The 10,398-nt window shown below is 41.1% G+C and overlaps 1 protein-coding gene and 1 long non-coding RNA gene across 2 annotated transcripts; both read left to right on the top strand.

The window, feature by feature from the left end:
* The first annotated feature begins 872 nt into the window (after positions 1–872).
* LOC104939785 (uncharacterized) lies at positions 873–3,323 on the top strand. Its single transcript, XR_003463045.1, has 5 exons — positions 873–949; positions 1,039–1,092; positions 2,108–2,243; positions 2,385–2,641; positions 3,249–3,323. It is a non-coding gene; the product is annotated as an uncharacterized LOC104939785 (long non-coding RNA).
* A 3,397-nt stretch (positions 3,324–6,720) lies between these two features.
* Positions 6,721–9,416, top strand: LOC113746620 (homeodomain-interacting protein kinase 1-like). Its single transcript, XM_027283003.1, has 4 exons — positions 6,721–6,905; positions 7,002–7,125; positions 8,964–9,030; positions 9,340–9,416. The coding sequence occupies exons 1-4, from the start codon at positions 6,721–6,723 to the stop codon at positions 9,414–9,416; spliced, it is 453 nt and encodes a 150-aa protein (XP_027138804.1).
* Positions 9,417–10,398: the final 982 nt, after the last annotated feature.

Below are 10,398 nucleotides of genomic sequence, written 5' to 3'. Positions count from 1 at the left end.
TTGCTGTTATTTTCAGAGTGAGACGCTTTACAAACGGCACCCCATACACAGAGGTCGTGACTTCACCTCCGACCTTCAGAGGAGTTCTTCTACTTCTTCTTCTTCATGAACGTTGAGACAGAAAACACTTTGCTGTGCATTGTCTCTGTGCATGTGACAATAAATATTTGAATCCTGAGCCTGTGCAACGATAGATAGATAGATAGATAGATAGATAGATAGATAGATAGATAGATAGATAGATAGATAGATAGATAGTGTTGTGGAGAAATTGCTGTAGTTCAGGAGCCTCTGATGTCTTATGCTGCATTATTTATTGACGCTTGGCCAAGGAGAATTAGAGACACTCTCAAAGTTCATCAGAAGTGCCTGAGTCGGTCTCACATTCTGCCCAACTCATCCTGGTGGATCGACTTTAAACCCCAAGATAACAGCACAAATACTACACGCCCAGAATGAGTCACAGAGAATGTCTTTACCCATGGAGGTGTTATTGTCAGCATATATTATCTGAGCAGTTTGATCTGGTGGAGAGGAGACACGCCTAGCTTCTAACTGCCTTCAAAGATGTTAAACACAACTCACCTGATGTTTACAACCCTGGGAACAAATCACAAATTCAATGTCCACAATTTAATCCTTAAATGCATACAAAATTTGTATTGCCTAAATCCTAGGGACTAGGTCCTTGCCCTAGGTCTAGAGTCCCTAGGCCTCCTGTTACACAACCTTCAACGTCCACCACTTCTGCGCATGCCGTACCCTGATAGAGAGTCCAAAGGTTTCCTGTTGTTCAGCCTCCAGCCGACATCTTGATGACAGGTTCTGGGTTCTTTCCTCTCTGGACTCATGATACTCCACTTAAGACCTGATAAGAGTCTCATTTCCACTGTTTCTACTGGAACTCGCTTGACAGTACCGACGCGCTTCCACCATCTCTCTGCAGAAGGTAAGGACACTATGTATTCTAAACTAAACTTGAACGAACCTGCCATGTTGCAGGTAAAAAGTTGTGTGTCTGTGTGTTTGTACTTTCAGGGTGTTAAGAGATTCATTTTCACGACACAGTCACCATCTTCTAAACACATCATGGTAAGCCATGACTGGATCTTATTGCTTAAGTCAAACACAGCTAAAGTGTGTAAGTGTGTGTTGAATACTGAGGTGGAATAATTCTATTCCATTACCAAAGACCACGGAGAAATACTGAAATTAAGAGTTAGACAACGACAAATGTCTTTTCAAATGTATTTCTGTACACAAGGAGTGATCAGGAACAGAGAGAGTCTGTCAGTGAGTCTCAAAGACAAAACATTTGCAGGGGACAGGTAAGGTCCAAGCCTAAAATACACTGCATGCGGAAAGGCTCCGCCATGGCAACAGAGCCAATACGTTTCAATGTTAGTCAGTTTGTCAGCTCCCACAGTCTCCGTCCCCGCTGTGTCACGACTCCGGCAGCCCTCCGCAACACATAGGCAGAGCTTCTATCATTCACGGACGCCGGAGCACGGCGCATAAATTCAGCACAGAGCAGATTGTGCGGGGAAGGAAATCGGCTAAAAAATACAAAATAAAACCCTGGTTGATTTTCAAAATAAAATACCCCGTGTTCACCGCGGATCGAGAACATAATAATGGGCGGGGCCAACCTAAAGTCAACAGGTGAGGGGTTTTCAGGTGTAATCATTGATGACACCTCACATCCTTTTTATAAGGACACCAGAAAAAAGATGCGGCGTGGAATGTTATCGCAGGAGTCAAAGAGACTACAGCCGACAATGTCGCGCGATTATGCGTGAATTCACGAGATCTCGTTGGCTGATGGAGACGCACCTGAGCGCATCACAAACAAATTATGTGTGAGTTGGCGGACAGCGGAGTACGCTGCCGTTCCGCATGCAGTGTATTTTAGGGGTCAGGTTCAGGTAACTGCAGGGCTGATGACAGACGTGGGAACAGGTGAGGACTGTTTCTGTGTGGTGCAGTCAGGTGACGGGGAAAGTCTGAGGACATCTGGTGGACAGGTAGGGAATGACAGGGGATAGAGGAAGTGGAAGCTGCACTGAATGTAAAAGTTACTAAAAAATGTCTTTTCTTCTGTTCACAGTATGAATTTGGAGACATAATTGCGTTTCCGAGGGGTCGTGGCTCCATTACCGCATACAAGCACTATGCTATTTATGTGGGCCCACAGAGCGGTGTAAACATCGGCCAGGGTAATAATGACATCTTTCACCACACAGGTACGTATACTGAAGTCAAAATATGCAGAAATATTCATATTTAATGATGGTGTTCTGGTTTGTGCAGAACAGGAGGAACAAGTGACAGATGTTGTGTTGAATCTATGTACAACACTTAGAAAAGTTTATTCTCTCAAACAGGTAAAAAGTGTGAATTTGGTAAACTTCAAGACATGAGAGGAGGGTTACGGGAGAGAGTGGACAATTACCTGGAGAAGCCTGGGATGCTACCAAAGGAAGACTTGGAGTGGGTAGCAAAACTAACAAGAAAAGAAAATATAATCAGGCGAATCAATGAATTAAAAAAAAAAGAAAACTGGGGAAAGTATGCTGTCTCTTCCAACAACTGTGAACACCTTGCTACCTATGTGCGCTATGGGGAGAGATTGTCAATTCAGGTATGTAGTAGATTCAACAGTTTGTGTTGTACATGTGCACACACAGGGTTTTTTGGGGACACCAGACAGAAGAGCGTTACAGTAATCGAGCCTCGACATGATAAAAGCATGAATTAGTAAGATCTGACTTTAGTCATATTTCTGAGATGGTAAATGACGTTTTGGTTTTTATGTGAGCCTCAAAGTGGAGGTCAGAATCTAGAGTAACTCTCAGATTTTTGACCTGGTCTTTTGTCTTTAGAGACAGAGACAGAAAGTGCTGAGATGGATTCTCTCTGGTCTTTGGGTATGAATATTATTATCTGGAGCAATGTGGCTGATCTGGGAATATACGCTGTCTGTACTGACGGCAGAATCAGAGTGTTAAGCTGAACAATTTCATACTCAATATGCAAACACGAACCAAGAGTTTAATGTGCAGGTGGTTAGGGGATCCAGAACCTGTTCAGTTACAGTTATTGAATATTTGATATGTTGAAGGAACAGACACCATCCCATGATGATACATGAAGTGACGCAGCGTCACAACCAGTGAAAAAAGAAAAGTGTGTGTTCACCCATCAGGAAGACAAAATGTAACCTTCATCTGTTCTGCTGTTTTTCACAGGATGGTACATTTGTTGGCTCCCTTCAACAACGACTTGAGAACAAGCAAAACACTCAGGCCTTAGCAAAATTAGAAGAAAAAATAGAAGAACTACGGAAGGAAGCTGAGAGACAACGTGCATCAGACCCTTCCCTTATGTTGTCAGTCTTTGCTCTGGCTCTGGATTCTGATTCTGATCCTCTATATTTCTTCCAGAAATATTTCTATCAGAAATAAGAGAGGATCAGAACCACAACCTGCAGATTGTGAAGCTATCTGTAGGAAACCAAAGTAACAAGTTTGTTGTCAGCCTGTCTTGCTCTCCTCTCTCTTCTCATATGATGATGAACTAACAATGAATGAGCAAGAACTGTTAATCTTTTCTGTCATTATTAAGATATGATTATTATTATTACTGATTATCTATCTTCCTTGTCACTGTACAGAGTACAAGGGGCTGAATACAAATGCACATCACATTTTTCCATTTTTCAGATTTTTTATTTACTTAAAATTTTGAAAACTATGTATCATTCCATTCCATTTCACAATTATGTGCTACTTTGTGTTGATGGATAAAATCTCAAAAAAGGTGGCAAAATGTTCAAGGGACTGTATATATATATATATATATATATATATATATATATATAATAAAACCCGGTTTAAAACTGTCAGAAAAAAGGTTGTTGAAGCTATGTAATAAATAGTAGTATAAATACTATTAAAATCATTTAGAAATGTTTTAGTTTAAAAAAGGTTAAAAAACATTTAAGAAGAGTGTAAAATGGGTAAAAACATTTAAAATGTATGCTGTGCTTGGTGTTTGTTAAAAAATGCAATGTTTTTCTGGCAAATGTCTCGACCAGCAGTTATGGGGTTAATAACACGCTGCAGGAGCGTCAGGTGTTCTCAGGTGTTCTCAGGTGTTCAGCTCGGACAATTAAGGTGTGAGAGACGAGCCACGAGCTGAAAGCAACAGAGGAGCATGCAAGTTAAATAGTAACTGTAGAGCGCACAAAGCTTGGTGAATCTTGTTTTTTCTTCGATTGTTTCCAAACGGTCGATGTGTAAAAGGCAAGTTGCATTAAGACCTGGACCTGCTGCTGAACCTGTACCTGTCCGTTTGGATCACAGACAAGCCAGAGTTATCGCTAAGGTACCAAGGTTTTATTTTGCTCATTGGAGAGAAACAGACATTCTGTTTTGGGCTGCCACGATCACGAGCATCGATCCAGGCCTGCAACGTTTATTTTGTTTTAAGTAACCTGAGTGTGTGGTTTGTTTATAGGTTGCCTAGAAGAGGGTTAATTAAGGTTTTATAACTGAATTTACTTTAGGTTGAAAGTGAAAGTTCACTTATTCTCTTACAGTAATATGGTAAAGAAGAGGTTTCTTTAAAGGAAGAAAAGGGTAAATTTCCTTTGAAGTGTGAAGTGTATAATTTATTTAATGTTTTTTGTTTCCTTGATAAGTAAATAATTGAGTATTATTCTTCTAAATCTGAGTGGTGTGACTTTATTGCATTTACCTGATAGCAGGGCATAATTTCATATTTAAAGAGACACATAGACATGTTTTGGTTTAAAATCGGTATTGAAACTAAAGCTCTAAAAGGTGAATTCATCAGAGGTGAGTTTAATAATTTCATGTGTTTAATGTAAACGAGATCCAAGATAATTATTAAAACTGAGTTAATCAGGGTTAACAACATTTGATAAAGAACCCAAAAGCCCTTCCCTAATCAATATATCTATTAAGGGGAGCGCTACATATATATAATTTTTTACAATTATTATACGTGTTTTAAGGCCGTAAATTCCTAACTCACACTTTTAAACACTTTTCTCAGACAGGCATTAACATTTTCTCACATTTCTCTCTTATTTAAACTCTCAAAGTTCAAACTTTCGCAGATTTAACAAAAATAAGTAAAATATGTTTAGTAAATGAAACCAAAGATCAAAACCTGTTTTCAAGGCCAAACATTTTAACAAATTTAATTTAATGATCAGTCTAGAGGTTTGACACTAAGTGTTCACAGTTCCTCGACGGTGCCGAACACGCCGTTCATACTGTCAGTACGCTGTAAAAAAAAAGCTGCAAAATTACACAAAAAAAATCCACAAACAGCGAGTCCGCGAAAGGTGAACCGCGTTATAGTGAGGACAACTTAATATAGGTTATAGGGCCGCCATGGGAGTATCCCAGTCACCGCCATACTCGGGGGGCAGGACTAGGCGCGGGTCATTTTTAATGCATTTTATGTAAATAAAGCATGGATCCTTTTTTTAAAATGCTCTGTTCGACCTGATTCATGGAGAAACCTCCTCCATGTTGCATGAGACAATGTTGCTGCAGTCAAACAAACATTCCGGAGAGCTGTTCCTGTTATGATTCGTAAGATCCAAGCCAAGTTCTACCTGCAGAATGTAGAACTCTGTCTGAACAAAGGACCCATTCCAAACGGAACCAGACCTGCAGCTCTCAGCTCAGAGGTCAGTGTGCAGTTTGACTTAGTTTGGACTCCGGCTGCAAGTTTGCTCGAGTGAACTTCGACAAATCAGTTGTGAGGAAAAAGACTTCTACAGCAACATCATGGTAAGTCCATTAAATTAACTGTTTCAGTGCTATCATCACGAGTCTCCTTCCAAAGACGAGTGAGCGTTACTTTTTGGTTTGATCTGCTTCACTAACAAGCAGAATATTTAATAGTTATTTTTATAGTAAATCTATCAGACTGTCAAAGCTTTAATGAGGAATAAATGTATCCCTGCATGTAAACTGCATTTATACTGCTGCTGCTGCTGGCTGTCCTGTTTTATGGGACAAAATGTGACTTATGTCGTGTCTGTCACCCTTTTCTTCTCCTCTAGACCACAAATTACCGAGACCCGGCTCAGTCTGTACCATCTGAAGAGGAGCCCACATCCTCCTCCTCCTCCTCTTCTTCAGGTGAGGAGTCCCAGGTGGTCCCACGCGTCCTCCTCGTCCTCCTCTCAGTACTTTGTTCAGTCCGTTTGGGGAAAGGGGTCTATGGAAAGGTGGTCAAGTGTGTCAAGACAGCCACCAGGGAAACGGTGGCTGTGAAGATATTAAAGGACAACGACGTCACAGCTGAAGTTCAGAACGAGGTGAAACCCAAGTGATGTTGTCTAAAGTTCATATACTGCGCGATGCTTCAAACGTTACCTTAAATCTAACATCTCGTGTTCCCCAGATGGACGTCCTTGAACAGCTGAGAGCTTTCGACTCGGACAGATTTAACTTTGTCCGATTCAACGACTGTTTTATCGACCGGAGACATCTGCTCGAGTTTGAAATGCTGGATATGAGTCTGTGGGATTTCTTGCAGAAGAAAGCATCCTGCTCGCTCTCGGTGAAAAGAATCCGCCCAGTCGTGCACCAGGTATGTGTCACCTTTGTTTTTGACAAGACCTGCAAATCAAAAGTAGTACCAGTGAAGTGACTGACCTTCTTATGTGATTTATCCATGACTTCAGATGGCCACAGCTCTACAACTCCTGAAGAACATGGGAACGTACACACGGACACAGCCAGACAACATCGATGGTGGACCACGAACCAGCCAATGAAGATAAAACTGATCGACTTCGGCTTGGCCTGTCACGTCTCTGAGTCAGATTGGGGCATATCCGCCTCCCCGCTCGCTTACAGGTAAGTAATGGTCACGTGGCAGAGGTTCGACCTGCTGACAAAGCAGTTAAAACACGGAAACAAAACATGCGTTACTGTTTTTCTTTTTTCTCTCAGGGCTCCAGAGAACATCCTGGGATTTCCCGTCACTCCAGCCCTCGACATGTGGGCTTTGGGCTGCGTTGCGGCGGAGCTATTCACGGGCAATTTGCTGTACCTTGGACACAGCGAATACGCCATGGTCAGTGTTTGACTCACAAACAAGTCTCATGTATTGTGTATGAAGGGTGAAAAAACACGACTCATTAGTTTTAGTTGAATAGTATCTCAGCAACAGCTGAAGGGAACATTTTCTTTCCAGGAGTTAGATAAGATTATTAATACATCTCTGAAGTCATCTCTTAGATTGGCAAAGACTGAAATAGTTAGCCTAATATAACATGAAACATAACACGATATAGTGTGGCAATTTATTGTTGTAACGTGACACACTTCACGTAAAACATGACACCGTTCACGGTATGACGTAGCAATTTCATGTTTATAATGCGAAACATATCACATTTAAACATGACAATTAGTGTTTAACTGGACACGCTTTGCGTAAAAACATTATTTATTGTTATAACGTGAAATTACACCATATAACGTGGCAGTTTATTGTACCGTGAAACATAACGCTTCAGGTTAAAACGTACATGTTGACAGTGTGACATGTTTCGCGGTATAACATGGCAATATATTGTTATAACATGAAATGTTTCACGTTAAAATGTGACAATTTATGGTCGTAATGTGAAACCTCAACATAAACAGATTATTTGTTATAACGTGAAACATAATATGATAATAACGTGGCAATTTATCATTTTACGTGACAAATTTCACATTAAAATGGGATCTTTTATTTTCTACCGTGAACACTTAAAATGTGGCAATTTATTGTTGTAACGTGAAACATTTCACGTTAAACCGTGACACGCTTCACGGTATGACGAGCAATTTATTGTTTATAGCGTTAAATGCTTCACGTTAAAACATTATTATTATTGTTATAACGTGAAATATAACACACTATAACATGGCAATTTATTGTACCGTGAAACATACACGCTTCAGTTGTTAACGTGAATAGCGTTAGGTTTCACGGTATAACATGGCAATATATTGTTATAACGTGAAACATTTCATGTTAAAATGTGCAATTTATGGTCGTAATGTGAAACCTCACATTAAAACATGATTATTTGTTATAACATGAAACATACACGATGTAAGGTGATAATCTATTGGTAGAATGACAAACGTTCAGGTTAAGTTTGATAATTTATAACAATGAAAATAATCACGTAAAGGACCATTTATAGGCATAACGTGAAACGATTCACGGTAAAACACGACCGGCAGCCACCCCGTGTACGAAGGCTCAGTCCTTGCTGTGGAAGCCCAGGGTTCGAATCCGACCTGTGGCTCTTTCCCACGTATCCCTGTCTCTCTCTATCCCACATTTCCTGTCACTTAAAAAAAAAAAGACCATTTATGAGAAAAGCTTACTTTAAAACGTGACACGCTTCACAATATGACGTGGCAATATTAATATGTGAAACATATCACATTTAAAACATGACAATTTATTGTTAAACCGGAATGCTTCACGTTAAAATGTAACACGTTTCATTGTGTGACATGGCAATTTATTGTCATAATGTTAAACATCACATTAAAACATGAATTTCTTTATAATGTGAAACATAACACAATATAACATGACAGTTTATTGTTATAATGTGATAATTTGTTATTGTTATAACATTTATAATGTTTTAAAGTAATGAAATCCTTTTACGTTAAAACGTTTACGTTCTAATATTATTTTTCTGGGTGTGGCAACAATATGCTTCCGTCCCTTCTTTCAGTCTTTATCTAAACTAATCAAACTCTTGACGAGAAAGTAAATGAACGCAATTCTCAAAATGTCCCAAAAAATTTGAAGCAATTCATAAAAACTTAAGACAAAAAACATCTTTATCGTTATGTACCAAGTGTAAATGACAGAGTGACTTTGTGTTGTACCAACAGCTTCGATATATGGTGCAGAGTCAGGGCCAACTACCGCAGCGGCTCCTCAAAGATGGGATCAACCAAAGTATTTTTTCCGAAGGAAGGGCCGGTCGTCGTCGCGATGGAGATTAAAGTACGGACACTCTTTCTTTTTATTTCTGTCATTCCACCAGTCTCTTGGTCTATCCATCTGATCTCGCTCACGTGTTTGGAACAGATTAGACAATCAAAAATTATTCTCTTTAGACATCAAAAGAATGGGACACACTCCGGAGCAAGACCTGTTCCGCCTCCCTGGATGATCTGACAAGGTAGGAGGTCCCCATGAGAACATTTAACGTGTCTTTAAGACAATAGAGATTATCCTGACCTTTGTGACTTCTACTGATTTCAGGTGAAGCTAGTTTGTCACCTGTCGGACGAGGGACCCAAGGCAGAATCGAAGACCGGGAGAACTTTGTAATCTGCTGAAGAAGATGCTTCACCTGGATGTGGATAAGAGGATCACACCCAGCCATCTTCTTGAGATCCGTTTATCACCATGAACGACCTTGCAGACAGCCACCCAAACACCTTCTAGTAAGTCTACATTAAATTGGCGTGTATAGAAATCTCTGTGCTGCTGTAAATGGATGATGACTCAGTGATTTCTTCCAGCGTAAAATCGTGCTGTGAAATGATGGAGGTGTGTCAGGATCAGAGTCTGAGAGCTGATAACGGGACCAGGCCTCCACCAGCTTACCAGCGTTCACCAGAACCTTCCCGCTTGGCCAGTCACCAAGAGCATCCTCTGATACTGGAATTAGCATCGGCATTCAGCTGCCCGCCATCAGTAGGACCAGGATCCATCAGAACCACAAGGAAAGGACGAGGAAAGTACCCAACCAGAGCTGCTGTTGCCCATCAGAGCTACTGACCAACAGAAGAGGAGAGGACGCGCTTCACCACTCCACACAGGTTGCAATTGAAGTCCCTGAGCCGGACGTCCACGCTCCTTTCCAGTCAGAAGGCTGCAGACGACACAAAATCAAGAGTTGTGTCAAAACTCCAAAGAGGCTCCAACTGAGATTCCATCCAGCCGCGGTCGAACGGAAAGCCGCAGAGTGAGACCAAGGAGCATCGTCAGAGGACATACGTATCAAGTGCGTCACAACCTGGGTTTTGCGCAAAAACCCAGTGAGCGGCTCACCAATGCGGGAAGGTCATGAAGTGAGCGTTCTTCATACTCAATACAGCCCCAACTAAAGCTCCGTCCAAGAGGCGAGATGAAGCCAAGGAGGAAGAGGACGTGGGGACACGTTCATGCGTCACACCTGGGTTTGCGCAAAAACCCAGTGAGCGGCTCACCAATGCGGAAAGTCATGAAGATGAGCATTCTTCATACTCAATAAGGCCCCAATAAAGCTCCGTCCAATGAGGCTGAGATGAGCCAGGAGGAAAGGAAGGACGGGGG

The sequence above is a fragment of the Larimichthys crocea genome, chromosome X (assembly GCF_000972845.2).
Source record: "Larimichthys crocea isolate SSNF chromosome X, L_crocea_2.0, whole genome shotgun sequence".
In the NCBI taxonomy this organism is placed as follows: Eukaryota; Metazoa; Chordata; class Actinopteri; family Sciaenidae; genus Larimichthys; species Larimichthys crocea.
This window is presented reverse-complemented; position numbering and strand designations above follow the sequence as displayed.

Excerpts from the sequence above, each read along its gene's own strand:
- LOC113746620 (XM_027283003.1), top strand. The coding sequence starts at position 6,721 with ATGACTTCAGATGGCCACAGCTCTACAACTCCTGAAGAACATGGGAAC. Across the intron at positions 6,906-7,001 it reads GCCTCCCCGCTCGCTTACAG|GGCTCCAGAGAACATCCTGG; the intron begins GTAAGTAATGGT and ends TTTTTCTCTCAG. Across the intron at positions 9,031-9,339 it reads CAAAGATGGGATCAACCAAA|GTGAAGCTAGTTTGTCACCT; the intron begins GTATTTTTTCCG and ends TACTGATTTCAG.